Source organism: Apteryx mantelli, chromosome 15 (genome assembly GCF_036417845.1).
Source record: "Apteryx mantelli isolate bAptMan1 chromosome 15, bAptMan1.hap1, whole genome shotgun sequence".
Classification (NCBI taxonomy): Eukaryota; Metazoa; Chordata; class Aves; order Apterygiformes; family Apterygidae; genus Apteryx; species Apteryx mantelli.
Genome location: NC_089992.1, coordinates 4,551,910 through 4,570,708, shown reverse-complemented (window position 1 = coordinate 4,570,708; position 18,799 = coordinate 4,551,910). Strand labels below are relative to the sequence as shown.

Below are 18,799 nucleotides of genomic sequence, written 5' to 3'. Positions count from 1 at the left end.
GTCCTGAGAAATAAGCTAGATCATGCATACCCACAAATTCTGTCCTTCAATTTTTTTTCTTGCTCTACTGAAATAGAAAAGTAGGGACAAGAAAGAAGCAGGACTAAACATATGGACAGACAGACATAGACGGGGAAAAACAAAGCAGATGTCAGGATTTGACAGGTAAAAGCTAGGTGAACCGGATTCAGCTAAACATACTACAGCCACATTTACCATTTTATGATTTCAATGCAGCAACAGACAGATTTAAGAGACTTCATTTGGACTCTGTTACCCCTCCACATTTCATCCAGTCTCCCCAGATCCCATCATGGCAGGAGCAGATATTACATATGGCACTGGCACCTACACCTCAGCCAGGGCTCTATGGAGCTGCATGTTATATAGAAACAGAATAAAAAGACAGCCTCGGAGCTTGCCGTCTAAGTAACACCACGTAACGTGAGAAGATTTTGTAAATGAGCTTCCTCATGAGAGAATAACAAGTGTGGGAGGAAAAGTATTTTATAACTAAAATAATGGTTTGGGTACATTTCAATAAGCACTTAGACAGTCATCGCCAAACTTTTAGGAGCTATCTTTACCAGACCTGCTTTGCAGTGCCACCCACTCTGAAGAGGAGCTGCGGAAAAGCTTCACACGCTAGAACAATTCATAAGGTCCTCAACCCAAGATCTCTATGATTAGGCTTTCCTCACCCTGAGGAGAGGCTAGGGAGTGAATCACATTAACGCATCTGGAGCGTGCAGTTTGAACTAAGTCACAGGTGGGATTTTAAGAGTTTGGCAGGGGGAATAATGGAGAAGAATTGAAAATATCCTTTTCCTGAAGAAAAATACAAAAGTAGGGTTTACAGGACAAGGGCTTTAAGGCCCAGTTCTCAGGCTGATGAGCCCAGCCCCTCCACACAACCAACCTCTTCTGAAAACCACAAATCAAGTTGGCAAGGACTTGGAAGGGAGGGGAACAAGAGCTGTTACCAGCTCTTGTTAAGCAGACACGAAAACTAACCGTGTAGTTATCAAAGTGTTAAAAAATCATATAGGAACAAAACAAAATCAGAAGCTGTGACCACACATTAGCCCCAGCTTTCATTTTTCACAGCAGCCTTACTGTGTCCTGACACCTTGGCATTCCAGCCGTTCCAGAGAAGACTAATGACTGTCTCCTGATGGAGCTGGCACAGGCATGCTTGCCTGAGTTCCCAGAGCCAACTTGATGGAGGTTTATTTAGGGACTTATTATGTTATATAAACTGGTAAATCAAACAGATGCTTTTCTTGTGACAACAGATAGCTGAACTATTAGTAGATGGCAGGAGGCCATTGCTAGGAAAGCATCTCTCCTCAGGGGCTCGCCAGCTCAGCAAATAAAGCACAGCAAATTTTGCTCCTTGCACTCTATGTTCCACACTGAAAGGTGTCTGGCAGCTTCAGGCAGCTTCCTGGAGAAATTACCACCATGCCGTAAAACTGGGGTCTTGTACATAAGCCAGCACAACTCGCAGACTCTGCTATGGAGGAGAAACAATCCTTGTCTGTAAAGAGAATACCCTGATGCTGCCTGGTCAGGGAAGGACTTGAAACAGGACAGCAAGAAGAACTGAACACAGCTGTCCAGTTTACTGCAGGTGGGCCTGCAACTATAAAGCCTCCCTAGCCCATCCTTTAAATTGTCCTAAACACAAATCCAAGAGATGCTGCCCTTCTATTCAAAGATCATGTATCAAAACGCTAGGCTTTAAAATATCCTGACCTTTTGTAAAAGTTTTACCCCAAAATTCTGTGCCCAGACAAAAAACACATTCAAACCTTTACTCAGTGACTTTAGGCTCGCAACTTACAGTAGATTTCAAACTCATGGCTCTTCTACTGCAAATCATGAAATGAGTGTGGTGGGTCTCAGCCTTTTTCCAAAGGCAAGCAGCCATCCCATCACCAAACCTAATACTGAAACTCCTATCCCCTTCCTGGAAATCTCGGGGGGGGGGGGGGGGGGGCCAAGGACTGTAAAGGCCTCAGGAGAGATCTTCCATCTCACCTGTGGATGAGTCATGCCAGTGAGGCAAGATGGCCCTGCCATGGTACTGAAAGTATTCTCCTTTAAAAAGATTTTAGTCACAGGGCTCTCTGGAGCATTTTTCAGCTTCACTACATTTGCGTTTTTGAAGTAACAGAGTTGACAAAAATGATACTATAACGATACTCTAAGGAAATAAAAAAGATGTCTTAACATTCATGGCATGTGGAGAGAACTCTTATCACAAAGACTAAAAGATCCTGCTAACAAAACTGTAAAGAGCTATGTTGGAATAAAACTCTTGTTCCAGGAGCTGCAGTTCAAATCCAAGGCCAAATCTGACCTTATCACACTAAGTACTGGATAATGTATTGAAATCACAGGCTGTAGCAGTGAAGCAAATTTCCTCTTCGCTTTTAGCTACTGGCTGAATCAAGCAGTACACGTGTGTTCTGATCTTTTAGGGACCTGTGAAATTCTCAGCCATTATCACTTGTCTTATTAGGGAGAGTGTTCCCATTAGCAGAATTAAACAATACTTCTAAAAAATGACAATAAGTTGTTTTTTTTTTTCAATAAAAAGAGCCAGAAAAGAAGAACTCAGAACTCCTCCTAAAGTCACTCTTCCATCTGGCTCACACAAACTGGAAAAAAATACCTAACTGTGCTCAGCTAAATTCTGCAATTCAAGTCCTTCCTGTAAGAAAGGAGGACAGCAGCTGAACTGTGCAACATGAATAAGAAACATTCTGTTTAATGGCCACCTCTCAATACCCTTCAAATGACATTTTTTGACCAGTTTAGATCTCCAGGGTCATAAAGCTAAAGGGCAGAGAAACTGATATAGCCAAAAACCTGCCAACAACACTTTGCAAATCCGTATATACATTCAGAAGCACTGCGTGCCCAGCTCCCTAAATGCACATGTAACTGCTTATTTGTCTATATAAAGCAGAGGGCTGGAGAAAGGTGGAAAGGGGTGAATAGGCTGCAATTGGAATAACTACAGCAGTATGGCAGGAAAAAACAAGTCTTTGCTTAACGACAGCCCTGAATTCTGTTCATTTCAGTGTTGTGCCATTCTTTACTCTGCTAGCACATCACCAAGAGCCTACCGAGCGTCCCAAATGCCTACAACCAGGAGCTGGGGAGAACATCAGAATGTCTGAAGATTTCCTGAGGAATGCAAAAGACAGAAGATCAACACAGAGAACGTGTTTTAAGAGAGACATGCTTCTAGAGCACTAAGATACAGATTCCGCAGACAGAAGTTTTTCTGGTCCATTGCCCATTAAAACATAAAGGACATCAACCGTAGATGCCAGAGATCTGCATTTATGCAAGTGCACAAACAGAATTTGAAAAAGGGAAATCTAATGATTGCAGGGACCACAGCACTATAGCCAAACCCTCATGGCTAAAACAGACTTTTCCCACTGTCTGTCTCCTTTATTTACTGAATCGGGCAGTGGTATATCTTGTTTCACAAACACAGTGTGCTTCTTACTCGCAAGTAGATACTATCAAAATCCTACAGGAGGGATATTTGCCACCTAGGAGGTCATTTACTTTTGCATACTAATGAGTATATGGGGAACATCAGTTAGAGGTGAAGTTTCCAAAAGCAAGTGTGCCTTGATGTTTCAAAGGAACATGGTCAGATTAGAAACAGAGGGATTTCTTTAGAGGTTGACCCCAAAGAATCTGTTTCTAGTCCTAAAGCAGCTGCAGCTGGTGAAAATTCAGCTTCTGCTTTTTCTGGCTCGAATGCTTGTGCTGGACATGCTGTTGCTCCCTTCTCCTCTACCACTGGTCCATCCACACAGTATAGGGAGGGTCCAGGTAAACACATACATACATACACACACACACTTCCAAAGCCAAGAGTAGAAACCTCATTTCCCTTGTCAGGCCAGCAGTCTTCCAAACAACACGATGACCTTTATGTGGCAGGAGCAGGGATAGGTTAGGATGACCAGACAGAGCAAGAAGGAAGGAAGAAGACAAGTACGCACTGCTGGCCTATCATACAGGATAAATGCTGCTCTTCTATACAGCAGTTGTGGTCTCTTGCCTACACTTCTCTCAGAATCTGAGCCTAGTTTCTAACCTTCCTGAAGCTGTACTTCTCCAGCTATTCTGACTGCAAAACCCTCCAAATCCACTGAATCCAGAGACCACCCCTACAATTCCTTCTCGAGTGCCTGAGTCCAGCTCACTTAGCCTGACATTCTGCATTCGATTTTACAAGCTGCAGAGAGAATGCGCAGATCAAACGCTCTGCTCATTCCCTCCACCCCGTGCTTAGAGCACATCAGAAGGGATTCTGTATGCCTCGCTTGTCATGCAGGACAACTGGATGCCCAGATGAGTTTAACAAAAATGTTAGTTATTTATTTAGGCCATGATCCAATAAAGCACATGCTTAACTATAACCAGGATGCGCAGCCCATTGACTTCAAAGGAACTATTCGCCCTGTCTAAAACGTTAAGAATCTACTTAAGTGCTTGGCTGGACTACACTGAATACAGAGGAGAGAGAAGGATTTGGGAGAACTGCACACATTTGTTAAGGTGCATTCTTGTGAACTTCACTGGCCGCATGCCAAGCTCACTAGCCATGCAGTCCGCTTTCACTGAACACTCACCAAAATCCCATGGATAGTTTGCAATGTGACTATTAACACAAGAGACAATTACAATCTGAATGGCAGGTAATGCAAAAACATGCATTTCTACTTACATTGTTGGCAGGGAAAAAAGGATGAGAGAGGTGAATAATATTGAATTGCAGCACAGATAGTTCCTGTCTCAAACCGGGGAAGCGGGGTAGGAAGTAGTGTCTTTTCTAGCACATGCAGCATCCATCTTATTCACACTCTATTTTTGTGCTCACTTCAATTATTTAGCGATCAACAATGAATTCTTAATTTACATCCTAAAGTATGCAATGAATTTAAAAGACCATGAATTTGTTACTCAACATTTTGGGTGACTGTGAGGACAGAGGACTTGCACTGTATTCTGAGGCTGAGCTCAGGTACTGAAGTTAGAGGAAAAAAAGACTACAAGTTAACATGGACAACATCCTTTTGGTTTATTGTATCTGGGCCATGCCCTGATACACTGTATTTGATACATCAGTAGGCCAGGCTGCAGGCTCCAAAGAATTCTGCCAAAATAGTCATGCAGATTATTTCATGTCCAAAATAAATGCAGCAGATTTCAAACATACAAATTAAGAGTGTGTGCTCCAAGTTGTGATAAAAGGGAGGTGTTAAAGTGGTTATTTCCTAACGCAAAGAGGGAGAAAAACAATTTATGGTATCTGTCTTTTTTCTTTCCTTAGGCAATTACTCTCACCACTTATCCCCCCTACTACCGCAGCGTCTGCTATGCAGGTACCAACTACCTCTCCTCTCAGACAGTTCTACTGATGCATATCTAATTACACTCTGAGCAGTTTTCTCAGCTTGCCTGCATCTTTGCAGTCTGTTGCTTCTTCTACAAAGACGAGCCTGTGCTCCAAAACCTGGGTTTCTTTTTCAGTTATAGTAATTAGACTAACAAAAAAGCATCACCTGTGCCTTGCCTGTGTCCTCAGATGATCATGACTATGACAACGCTCCAATTCAAAAGCAGAGACGCTTTTGTGTAACACTGTACATATACACAGAAACAAGACAAATCACTTCCATCTGAGGCCACTAAATAGTACGTAGCAGCAAATGTATCATCATCAGTATATCTTTTTCTTGAATTGCTAGTGGACCAGATAACTCCATCATCAGCTATGGCCCATTATTGGACAAAGTAATAAACCCGACTCACTATACCTGGTTACAAAAACAGCAGCATCCACAGGAGGGGTGTCATCCCTCGCACCAGGAACCTGGTTGTTACCAAGGTATTTTGCTCCACCATATTCTTCATTTTGCCAGTGACAAAAGCTCTCCAAAGACCTCTCTCCATGATGCCCAATAGACAATTTTGCCTTTTGGAAAGAAAGGGATTCAAAAGAAGAAAGGTTAGTCAAAGTATTTATATAAAGCACCAGACCTCTGGTGAAAAATCAGAGGCTCAAAGATATAGATATGCAAAGTGCAAAAACAGCTCCCTTTGAGTGAGTGAACTAGGGACTTTTGGATCCACAGAACAAACTCCATCAGCTGGCAGCAGTGACAAACATCAAATGCAACACTACATTCAAAAGAGTCATGAGTCTGGAAGTTGTATTTTTTATACCGCAGCCACATAATTTTTTCATCTGTCTAACAATTAATTCCTGAGGCTGGTCTGCAACTATAAGCAAAGATTTACCAGAAAGGCTAAAAGGACGATAGTTCCTTTTTCTCCTACGGCCTCCTAGCTTTCCCACCTTTAACACTGCATGGTGTAGTATGGCAAGAACCGGCTACATTTTGTACGTAACACATGGCCAGACGTCCCCCAGTTCTCGCCCACACAGCACAGGGATCCTGCTCTGCCTATGAAACTACAGCAGTAAAACCTAACAGCAGTGTAAAACAAGTCAGGACTCACGGGACGGTTTCGAAGCAGGACTAACTTGGTCACTCGAATGTTGACTTTAATTCCAAGGCTTTGATGTTGAAACATGTTGTACACCTGTCAAAAACCAAAGCAAACATCCTCAGAACATTAGTAATAATCCCAGAACCTAGTGATAGTTCCAGGAACTAAGTGAGATATTTCTATTCTTCAAAAAACTTACACAAAACAAGAACACACGGGCTATGTTACTACACTCAAGAAAAAAAAAGAGAATTTTTAAGAGCTACTGTGTTACCACTCTAACTGTTCCTCATACTATAGGATAGCTAAGATACCTGCAAAAATACCATGCATTTGTTCCTACTGTATAGCATTTGGCTTCATCAATTGACCAATCAGCCACTCACTAATCCAAGCAAGATTCAGCATTCAGGTACAGAAACAGCAAAACAAAAAAAACAAAACTAAAGCAAAAAAACCCCTCCAAGCTAGTTGCAGAAATAAAAATATTTTTAACTAGAATAATCAAAAGAAGTAGGGTTGCTGAACAATGAAGGAGAGAAATATTCCAAAGGAACTCTAAACATAAACCGGAGTCTCAGGAACATGGACATACACTGTCAAGCATCCAACTAATATGGATCTTCAGCATTTAAACATCAGAGATATCTGAATGCAAGATGAAATAATAGCGTGTTTTAGACTTCAGGAAATAGAATGGAAAAGCAATTTCCCTCTGTTATTTTCATATCTTATGTAAGAGAATAGTAATAAGGCAGCACATAATGACACAAGCCTCAGGAAATACAAAAATAGCACCGGAAACTACCTTACTCCTTTCTCCAGATTTTGCATTCCAGCTCTGACACTTCACCTCACTGTTATAGGTTAGAACATAAGATTTTAATCGGTGCCAGAATTTTATTCCACCCATTTCACTGCATACAACAGCTTTGACTAAACCATATGAAAAAAGATGAGAGAGAGGTTGATATTAGAAAGGTTTAAAATACCCTATAAAAACTTTGGGATGAATACTGCATTTCTTATTCAGACAAAAAAAAATAAATCAAAACCACTGAAGAAAGACTCTTGATTAACGGCAGCAGGATTTGGCCCCAGATAAGCTGTATTCATTACCCACATCTCATTTGGTTAGAAATATCACAGAGGCTAGGAAAAAATACAACAATGCAGGTCAGCTCACTTCTCCTCCTACAACGAACTCAAGACATGAACATATTTCCGCTATTATATTTTCAAATTTTGGTATTTTTCCTATTTGTGCAAATACTCAAGAACGTGCTCAGTTTAAGAATGTTCTTAAGCACTTTAGTGTTTGGGGTTGGATTTAAGCATACACTTAAATGCTTCCTTTAATCCAGGCACAGATAGCAAGACAGACACTACTCAGTATTTGACCCACTGGCCTTCGGTATAAGCACAGAAAGTCATTTATCTTCTCTGCAGCTAGTATACAAATGCATACAAGTGCTGGTACTATTTACTTAGCTCAGGTGTACGTTGGTGGAGTAGTTAAGGTCTCTCACTCCAGACTTGGGGGGATAAACCTGACACTTGCAGGGAAGGGCTCTGACAGTTGATCTATCTGTAAATGCAGATCTGGACACTCAGCTGAGAGGGCTGATGGGACACCATGCTGATCGAGTCAATCTCTCACATACCACTTCAGGGACCAAGAAACATTTGCCAGGATCTTGTGATGGATCCCCTTGATTTGTCTAGCTTACCGCTAGCTCTGAGGATCCATAAAGTTTCTACCCATTTATGAATACGCAGTATTTTTGTCCTTATCATTAAACTGAATGGATGATGGTTGTCTTTCCATTAGAGCAAACAAGCTGCTTGCCTCCAGACCTATCACAGAGAGACCCAAATGCCACTGACTTCAAAAGGTAGAGTTTTCATTGGCAAAATTTGCATGGAGAGAACCAGTTGCTGAGGAATTCAGCATTTGCTAAGGTTCAGCATTTTGAAGATTGTCAGCTCTCTTTCCTTTTCTCTTCTCTTGTGCTCCCTCACCCGAGGATAACTTTGACTGTATTCACATCCATCAGTGGTTTCAGAAGAGCAGAACCCTGCTGGCAGCAGCGATAATGGGATACTAATCCAAAAAGACACTAGGCATGCAAAAGGGGCTTTACTTTGCTTGCTTATCCAAGCTTTGTTTGCTTATTTTCTTAAATGGAGCCCAAAGGAGCTCCAGATGCAGGGTAGTTTGCACTGCCTAGCAGGAACAATAGCCTCTGTCCCTCTCCTAACAAAGCCTGGCTGGTGCAAGTGACTGCTCGACTTCAGTACAGCTAAAGCATTCAAACACAGTGCCACCTAGGGAAGAGACAGACCCCTTCTAATCAGATTTCTGCTCCAGCCAACTCTGCTTCCATCCCCCACCCTGAATGCCTCCGAGTCTGCAGCAGACTTTTCAGTCCATGTGGTCTGACTGGATTAAAAGGGAGACATTTCCTTCAATGCAGTCAAACTGGTTCTTAGGCACCGTAATCAGTGCTTTAATGTGCGTACAGATAAACAGACTGTAACTCGCCTGACACCACTGTGTTGGACTACCAGACTCCGATAATGACAGGTTGCTGATTACCACTGCAGCACAAATCCAGGTGTATTGGCAAGAAGTGCTTCTGTTAATGGTCAAGGATAGAGAGTGTGCTGAATTCTGCAGACACGGTTCTGTAGGCAGAGGCAGTGCATATTCTGGCCGTGCCTACCAGTTTAACTACAAGGCCATATTTTTAAGCAGATGATTTATTACTAGCAAAAGGCTAGAAAGTACAATAGCTAGAACCCACATGTTGAAGTAAAAAATTTCTTAATGAAGTTTCAAGAATTTTTCCTCAGAGATGCATGTACAGTTGCCAGAAGATCAGTAACCCAAATATTTTTATTTCATGCAACTCTGCACCGTTTCTCAAGTGGGATCGTAAGCTCAGCCAAAGACATTAGCATTGTGATTTAAGATGGTGCAGCACCAGAACTATAGGACACTGTCAAAATATCACATTTGCAACTGCCAATCTTCTGCTATGAAACAAGCTGAAGAGTGGAGACATCTCCAGCTTCATCTGCCTTCAATTATTGTTCTGTTCTTTCTCCAGTCAGCAAAAAGCACTTTGCAGTCTTATGCAGAAAGGTCTACATAGCTTCAAGTGAGAACTATTCACCCCCACCCACAAATAAACCTGTCTTTCAAAATGGTCTAAGATCTGCGGGCAAATTAAAAAGAAAACTGACTTGAAAGCATGCCTGCAAATTGGTCTGCACAAGCAAACATCACCATCTGAACAGCCCTCATCCATTAATCGAATGAGTACAGGATGGATATAAAAAGCTACCAGTTACACCTCCTTTTTGATCCTTATGACAGAACAGCAGCCACCCTTGAAATAACTACCATATACCAATAGCAAAAATGCAGACCTCCCTGGAGAATAATTTTCCAGGAAGTGAAAGGGGGCTTGTAGCTTTCTCCACATCTTTACAATATTCTTCTACCAACGTCAAAACAACGTTTATCATCCTGCACCTGCTTCAGTTACAGCTGCCTACAAGCCTCTCTAGTACATCAAACTGCACCAAAGAGATGCCATGACTTTGGAGTATGAATGGTTTTTGTCACTGTGTCACTGGACATGGGGCACACTGGTACCAGCAACACAGATGCACTAACATTTACATGCTTGTATAATATCTTGCCCTGTGCTAAGAACTGTGGAAATAGCTATCCTTTTAAACGAAAACCCAAACTGTCCCAAACCACAGTGTTTAAGGCTAGAAGGAACCTCAGTGAGAACAAGACCAGCCCCTAAATGACCTGACCAAGAAATACGAGTTCAGCGTAGGTGATTCACAGCCATTTTGGCAGCACGCAGCCAATGTTAAACCAGTCTGCGTCCAAGGTAGGTCATGCCCTGCTTGGAATCAGATTCCATCATGGCAATGATCGCCTTCTGCCCTCTTTACCCAGCCTACAAGGAAACCATCACCCACAGACTTGGAGTGTCAAAGCTGTTTAGACATCACATCCAACTAGCTATCATCAGAACATGAGCTAACAGTACCAAGCGAGATGGCTGAGATAAGTGGTACCGGGGGAGGAGGAGTGGGATTTCCTAGTGCAGATGTTCTCAAGTTTTCCTGCTACATGGACAACATGCATTAATAGAGAGACTGACTCACAGACACCTCCCTTCCCTCTTGCAATACTATGGACCTCCCTCCCTGCAATTGCATCACACTCTTGAGGCTACTGTGACCATTTTTAACAGGGGGAAAAGTAAGAACATTTGAGGTATTTTAGGACCTTTTAATAAAACTAGGCAGCTGGGAACAAGAAGAGCCAGCTGCATGAAACCAATTAATGCTTTGCTGAGCTCTACCATGGAACAAAATGAGAAGGTCGCTGTTTTAGGCAGTCACCACAGTTTAGAGAGCAGCTTGTCCGGAAGACCAAGAGAGGTTCTTGGTTACTGGGCTGAAGGGAAGGGATGTGAAAACTTGTAAATATGGCTGAAGCATAGTCATGAGCTCTGGTGGTCCTTCTGAAGGTGAACTTCTGCGCTCTCTTGACTTCTGTTCTGTGAGGAGTTGTCAAAGGCACAACAGAGAGAGAGAGAGACATGGTAAAGAGTCGAACAGAACAGGCAGCAAAATGGAAGGGGGGTTGCAGAAGAACAAGAAGAAAGAATAAAGACAATTACTGACATCTCTCTCCTTCATCTGCATTCCCTGCCAGAGCCTTAGTGCACAGAGTGCCCCAGAGAAAAGAGAAAAGCTTCAAGCCTGGACCATCTTTCTCCTCCTCCTGTTTGTATTCCTCCCGCCCTTCTTTCTCCTTATATCTTTGACATGGAAGGGACTGAACAAATACAGTTTTGGCATGAGCTGTCCAGACCTGCCCCAGCATGCATAAAGCACAGCCTAGATTTGAGGAATTGGGCTAAGAGAGGAACTAAACTGCAGCAGTTTAATTTTTGTAATTCCCAAGAGCTTCCTTTACAAGCGGAGGGTGGGAGGGAGACGTGTGCATTTCAGAGTTCAAAACACCAACCCTGAGGGTGAATTGCCTTTTTTCCCTTTTTTTAAGCCTTGCACTCAAAGGAGAGCCTCCACAGTGTCTTGGCTGCTAGATGGCATTTGGACCAGCAGGAGCATTAGTCAGGTTACTGAGGTTGTCTTTTACCTGTTTTGAAAAGTGCTACAGGATCTCTAACATTCACCTAAAGCCAAGCTTTCAAATTACCCCATAAAACATTACGGAAAATAACACATCCATGGCTCTTCATAAGATACAGTTGACATAAATCTTTCTCATGGGACTGCTCAAGAGAAAAGAGAAACCTGCAGGCAATGATCAAAGTTTTATACCCTTCTCCCTTACATCCCTGCTCCCATCATGAAAATTCCAGATCAGGATAAGGGAAGTGATTATCAGTGGCAGCTCCTGAGCCTTTATGTGCCAGCCCCCAAAAGCACAGAGATGCAAAACCATCAATACAGGCCTGGATATGTGATAAAAATGATTTTATCTGCTTCTTCAAGAAAGCTCTCAAAAGGGAAATCCAGAACGAAAAGTGAGCCGCAGAGTGTAAAAGAAGGCTTCAGAGAATAAACCAGTATTATTCCTAAAGAATTACATAAAAAATTTTCCCTCTTAATGGCATTTGAGAGATTGCTAACTTCAAGTTACTGCTTGCTGCTGCAAAAGAGCTTTCTCACTAATCACACGGCTTAGCAACAGCTGCAGGAGAACTAACATACACTACAATAACTTACCCCTGCATGCTGTGCTCTCCCTGAGAAAAAGGTAAGTTCAAAACCAAGCTACAATTAACATTAATTCCAAAACCCCAAAATGCACTAAGATTAAAAAGAAAACCTTTAGGTTTTCAAACCCATAGATTCCTGGTAGAAAGCAGCTTTTAAATTACTATGTTGTGGTCCTGGAAGTTCTGACATCTCTGTCCCTAAATGCTTAGAGGGCCAGCCTGAGTGGGACTTGGTTTGCAAAGCAAGCTCTGCACAGTCACACAACATTCGCAACTTGGTATTTAGGTAGTTGCTGAAGCCAGTCCTTCCTCATCATTAAAAAGACCAGTATGACCACTGATGGCTGTGGGCAGAACTCTCCAAAGCGTCTAATATCTCAATTATCATATGCTTCAGAATCATTGGAATCGCAGTGCTTCCTCCAGGAAGCTGAAGGCACAAGCCATGAGGGAAGACCAGCCACAGTACAAGCCACTACAGTTTGCCTGTCTACAGGGACAGAGAATCTCCTTTTTGTCTTACTGGTGATTTCTCTTGAATGAAAATGAAACAAGAGAAAAAAAGCATAAAACTCCTCTGAAAAAGTTGTTCCTAAGGATGAAGCATGCACATGCTCATGAACCGAGCACAAAATGGCAGCTACGGTGAGCAGACTCACAGAAAGACAGGGGAAATGAAAAGAGAAAGCCAATGCACTCGTCTCCTAGTTGCAGGCAGAAAAGCCTGAAGTTCAGTTTAGAGGAAGCCATAAAATGTCATAAGAGTAACACAGGACTTTATAAGAAACAGAACATCTACCCAAGCTGCCTCCAGATGGAAGGAGCGCAATGAGCGCTCAGAGTTGACAGGAGCAGACTGCAGAATGGGTGAGCAAAATAAGCACAATTTGCCACAAGGGCACTTTGCTTTGGGGAGGTCAGAGGTGTTACTGAAGGAGGGTGTGAGTGAAGGCAGGAAACGGGAGATGTGCTCACGTCAAAGGATGCAGAGGGCAGACAAGAGGAGAACTGAAATGCAAACACTGCAGCACTGTGCAAAAGCTCAGTACCAAGAGATTTTACCCTTACCTGGAAAAAGAAATCAACACAGATATTTAAGCACCTGAGCATGAGAACAAGAGCTCATGTGGCATAGAAAATAGGCTGAAACATGGTATTTTCTACTGAAACCCTAAAGAGCAAATCCCTGCTGTTTCTACTGACTCCAGACTTGGTAACTCTCTCTCAGAATGGCCTGCAGGGAAGTCTCAGGCTTTGTACTTCTACAATTCTGCTGACATCTTTCCATGTCCATGCCCTTGCTTCCAGCACACCCATAAACTCATTGCCTTGCTAAAGTTGCAGAGGTACATGGTGGCATTTGACAGAATTTCTACATCAGCTTATTATTATTATTTTTTTTAAACATCATCACAAAGCCATCAGGAATCTCGCATTTGGGAGAATCATGCTGACTCAATTACCTTGCCAGAAATCAAGAAAGTATTTCATTTTAGAGGTGGTAACTTAATAATAATAACAACTCAAAGCCCTAGAGCCATTTTTGTTCCTGTTCATACATTTACAGAGTACCGTAGAGGGAAATTCTTCCATGGTCTTGGAAAAAGCTCTCTTACAACTTCAAATATTAGTTTATTAAATAGAAGAGTTTGTAACTCTAATATGACATTCAGAATAAAAAGTAACTTTAATGTGAATCTATTTGCTCTTCATGGGGATGGTCAGAACTGCAGAATATCATTAAAAATACTGTATTTGCTAGGTGAAGCAGTACCTAGTATTTCTGCATTGCAAAAGGGGTTTGCTTTGTGTCTTCACTGTTATTCTAGATGAGGCTTTTTTTCTTTTTCTTCTAAGATTCTCATTTATCAAGGGAGCAATAGAACAGTATTTTGTAATGCTGACTTTTTTCCCTTCAGAAATTCTTGTAACATAAATAGATATTAAATACTTTAAGGCAGATCACTTTATTTAAAATATCTATAAATATAAAATGCATTAATAAGACCTCTTAATGCTTGTTTTGTGGTTTGACAGTAAACGTAATGGCTTACAGAGAGGAGTTAAGTTAATAAACCCCTGACCAGTAATGTTCTATTTGCTTAAATGCACGCACCCATGCCAAAATTAACATTCTGGTTTCTTTTAGAGGCAGCCCGCCATCCTGCAGCATAGCTGAATAAGCACAGCCTAATATGGGGCAAATCCTGTCCCCCAACGAACAGTCACAGAAGGCCAGCAGAAGTCCTTCTGAGGCAAGCAGGAAACAGAGATCCTGAGCAGCCAGGAAGCCTTCACTCGCATGGACACAAAGAGCACAACTGATCCCGCACCAGCGAAAGATGTCACCGATGTTTCCCGAAGGAGTTAGGGTCACACTACTCCCGTTACCACCGTTTTACGGATGAGAAACTAAATCACAAAGATTCACCATGGCTGGTTTAGGAAATACCAGACATCTGTAGCAGAGCAAAGAATTCTATTCAGGCCTACCTAAATCACATAACTATCCTATTTCTCCTCCTGAAAGGTATTTTCTGAATTATTCTCAGCCTCTCTTGCTGGGGTGAAGAGCTGCTTTCATTAAGGCAAATTGAATGCTAAAATTCTCTTCAATTTCCTTTAATTTCACCTTGTTTTACAGCCTGAGAAAAAGGCTGTATTTATGCAATGATACCACCTGTGCGTTTGCCTACTATTATTTCCCAGTATGTTCTGAGCTGCCTGGCCATTCATAACCAATTTTGTCAAGGAGGCAGAGGCCTGAAAGATATTATGTTCCTATTGATGTGGCAATGTAGGTGGCCAGAGGACAGAGCCTCTTCCAGTGTCCTTCTGAAGGCTGAAAAGCTGAAACATAAATTCAAATCCTATCAGACATCAGAAACATGGGTGAGCCCCCAGGAGCAATGACTTAACAGTGGGAAGCATTTCAGCTGGACTTTGCACCTTATGAGATGTCAGATAAACGTGTTCCTCAGCCAAGACTCCTCTCCCATGTATATTCTCTAGTGTCTAATAAAGAGGTGAGCTCACACTGCAGCATCAGAGTCTAGCTTAAAAGTCCATCAGCCAAATCCACTGGAAACTAAGCTTCATTATTTGTTTAGTAAATGGGTTTAGGTGACCCAACCCATTCATCAGCACCTCCCCAAACACACATACTCACACCTGGCAAGCTGATCTTTCCCAGACATTCTGCGGTGCTCCTCAGTCTGGACAGACAACAGTATTCATGGTCATCTTTTGTTTAGGACTTGGTCTATAAGTGCACTCAACCCTAATATCTTTCCAGGCTGATAAAGCTACACAGCCCAGAGATACACTAATGGCTACGCTAAAAGAACTGATGCTTCTGTGCTAGGATCACCAAAACAGATCAGACATGTTTTAACAGCTCATGCAGCCATAATGCCCCACCCTAGCCACAGCAAAACTGCCAGGCAGCAACAGCAGAGTCTTATTATCTCACAGAAGAAACAGTGCAGAGCAGATCTGAGCAGGACCCTCAGGTTGTCAGGGCAAACAAAAAGTGTCATCACCCCTCTTGAGGTCCCAGGCACCTGACACAGGGAAGAGACTCTGCCCTGAAACATCCAGTACATCTGAACGTGCAGTTGTGCTAGATCAAAAAGTGACTTGAGAAGCAGCTCTGTCCAGAGCAACTTACATTCTGTCTGCTCACTGCAAAGCAGGTATGCAGATTTTAAGGTGGGGGACTATAGTTTTGAGAAGACTAAGGCTTCTGTGCCTCCAGCAAACACATCCTTAAATGCAAGAAATTCAGTAGAGCCTGAACTGCTGGTCAGAAGAATGGATTTTTTGAAAAAAGACATTTCCTATGAACCAATCCAAATAAATACAGAGAGACAATGAAGCCCTGTTAAGTGACTATTCACACAGCATGCTAGAAGACAAAATAAAACATGGAGGAAGGGACGGACAGAGATAAGCAGCTTGTCAAAGGAAAAAAATAGTTAAACTAATTCTCTGCTTAATCGGTGAAGCATTTCACTCTAGGAGGGCTGCCTCACACCAACGCTTGTTAAAGGAACACAAGACCTCCTAAAGAGCTCTGCTGCACTGCACATCCATCACTGATTTCTTCATGGGAAAGAATGACCAGTCAATTACCATTAAGAATTGTTATTTTTTCCAGGCCAATTTGCTGCTCACAAATGACAGCAGAGCAGTAACCAGGAGAAGGAACTGTTCCTGGATGTTACAATAGCAAGGGCACAGGAATACAAGCTTCCTCCAAGACTTCCTTGTGCAAGTGCCTCTGGAAGGACCCCTGCTGTCTCTGAGCAGATTTTTCAGTGTCCACAACCAATTTAGCCATTGTCTTTTTGTTGCTGCTGCCAACAAGCGAGTGAGTGAGCGAGCACGCACTGAGAGGCGCTTTGTGGCCCCTTATCACCCGAGACTGAATGCTTAAACTATCAGAACAGCTAACACCTTAACACCCATACTTCATATGAGCTTGCAGTTTCAAAAGACTCTCCCCACTCCTGTCAGATTCCCTGCAAAATCTCTAGGATGCTTCTAAGGTCCAACTCCATCAACTATTCAGAGGTGTTAACACTGCTGCTTCATAAAGCAGACAAGGTCCTGGGGGGAAGAGAATGAGATCAGCTGAAATTTGTACGGACCAGCAGCTTGGTGCTGAGCTTGCAGTGTTTTCTACAGCAAGGGAGGCAGCTATTTTCATTATGTAAAAATCAGGGATAAAAACTTTTCTCTAACCGACTAAAAGCCAGATTTTCTGCTGTTTTCAATAACGATTTCACTTCTCCTACAACAACGGCCCACAGGGAGAAATCTTATTAAAAACTAGGCTTTAAACTACTCTCATGAAACAAACGTCCCCTCAAAATCTTCAGCAACCCAAGAAATGTCATGTCAGATGAGACCTTCTATCCACTCTGGCATCCTCTTTCCCACAATAAACAGCAGCACTATAGAAAACACAGTAGAAAACACCACTCCTGAACAATTATGGAATATTTTCTAACCGGAAAATTGTAATTTTAGTTTCAAAGTTATTTATTGCGATGTCCTTGAGCAAACACAGGGAATCACACAGCTGGGGGAGAAGGGGCATGTGGCACAAGAAAACCAAAATCTTTCCTCAGACCTCAAGGGTTTCAAAATTTTCCAGGCAATGGAAGCTGCCTTTCAGGAAAGCCTCTGCAACACACCTGCCTTGCTGAACTGAGAACATTTTAAATTCAATAGGAGGTCTTTTATTCCACCTAGCAGGTGAAACTGAAAGCAATCAGAGAAGCAGCTTACACTTCACTTTACACAGAGAGAACACCTGCATTACTGGCTCTGGAAAGTGTTGTCTTGTATCAGAAACAGAGACACCGGGCTTGACGAAGCTAAAACTGGGCTTGACGAAGCTAAGTTGCACTGTCCTGAAAGAGAGTGCCTGAACCTGAGGCAAGGTCGCCAGACTGATTTTCACATAGCCAGAGAGGTTCAGCTCTGTATTCCCAAATTCACACTGTACTTTTGTCTTTCAGGTCAGACCTAAACATGGAAAAGGGTTTTCTGACCTAGTTTACATGTATTTAAAAACTCAGCACAGCCAAATCAAAACCTGTTATCCCATTCAGCTGTCAAGAAAGCCAGTTTTAACCTACCCTGCATTTGATCTCTTTGCTCTTGCTCCTTCTTTTGAGTAAGGTGCATACTTACCATATTCATAACTGTGAGGATGAATCTTTGGGCAGCCTCTGCACCATGGTATTGGACCATATCAGCATCTGCCACCACCAGAGTTTCTACTGTGTACTCGTTGGTAAGCTGAATGGCGTTTCTTCTCTCCCTCCAGTCACTAGTTGATTTCATCTTCTTTTGTCTCTTCTTTTCTAAAAGGCAAACGACTTATTAAAGTACATTCTAGCTGTACCTGGCAGATTATAGTTGAGCATAAGCATTTTACTAACAGTATTGCGCAAACTCAGATTGCATTGATTTTTAATCATGCCCATTAAAAGAAGCAACTGAGAGGTTCCATTACAAGTAAATCTGCCCCTCTGTGTGTGGATTTGTATAAAATCATCAGATTACGTGAAAAGTGGAAAGAGGAGGGGAAAAGATGAAAGTCCGAACAAGAAAGAATTAGCTGCAATTCGAACCAAGGAGTCACGCTCTTGCAAAAAAATGCAGGAACTGCAAATACTGCTTGTGAGAGAAGTATCATTCTGCTACAAAGGAACAAGTGATAATTATGGAAAAATCTGCTGAAAAAAATTAGGATAGGAGACTGTGCTGTGGAAGGCAATGTACAGCCTAGACTCTCCTTAGCTAAGGAAGCTGTAAGATATTCCTGTAGTCAGTATTTCAACCAGTTGCATTTTAATTTGCTACCAGCACTACTAGAGCAAATTAACAGAACACAGGATTGAGTCTCAATCATTAAATTTTTAAAATTAAACCAGATAGTTTTGTAA

The 18,799-nt window shown here is 42.2% G+C and overlaps 1 protein-coding gene across 1 annotated transcript in view; it reads right to left on the bottom strand.

Annotated features, from left to right (window-relative positions):
- Positions 1-18,799, bottom strand: part of ADAMTS17 (ADAM metallopeptidase with thrombospondin type 1 motif 17) — a 201,021-nt gene that overhangs the window by 156,681 nt on the left and 25,541 nt on the right. Inside the window, exons 4-6 of the mRNA XM_067305684.1 lie at positions 18,042-18,214; positions 6,565-6,648; positions 5,859-6,016 (exon numbers count right to left, since the gene is read on the bottom strand). Of these exons, the coding sequence (XP_067161785.1) occupies positions 5,859-6,016; positions 6,565-6,648; positions 18,042-18,214 (415 nt within the window). The remainder of the gene's footprint in view (positions 1-5,858; positions 6,017-6,564; positions 6,649-18,041; positions 18,215-18,799) is intronic.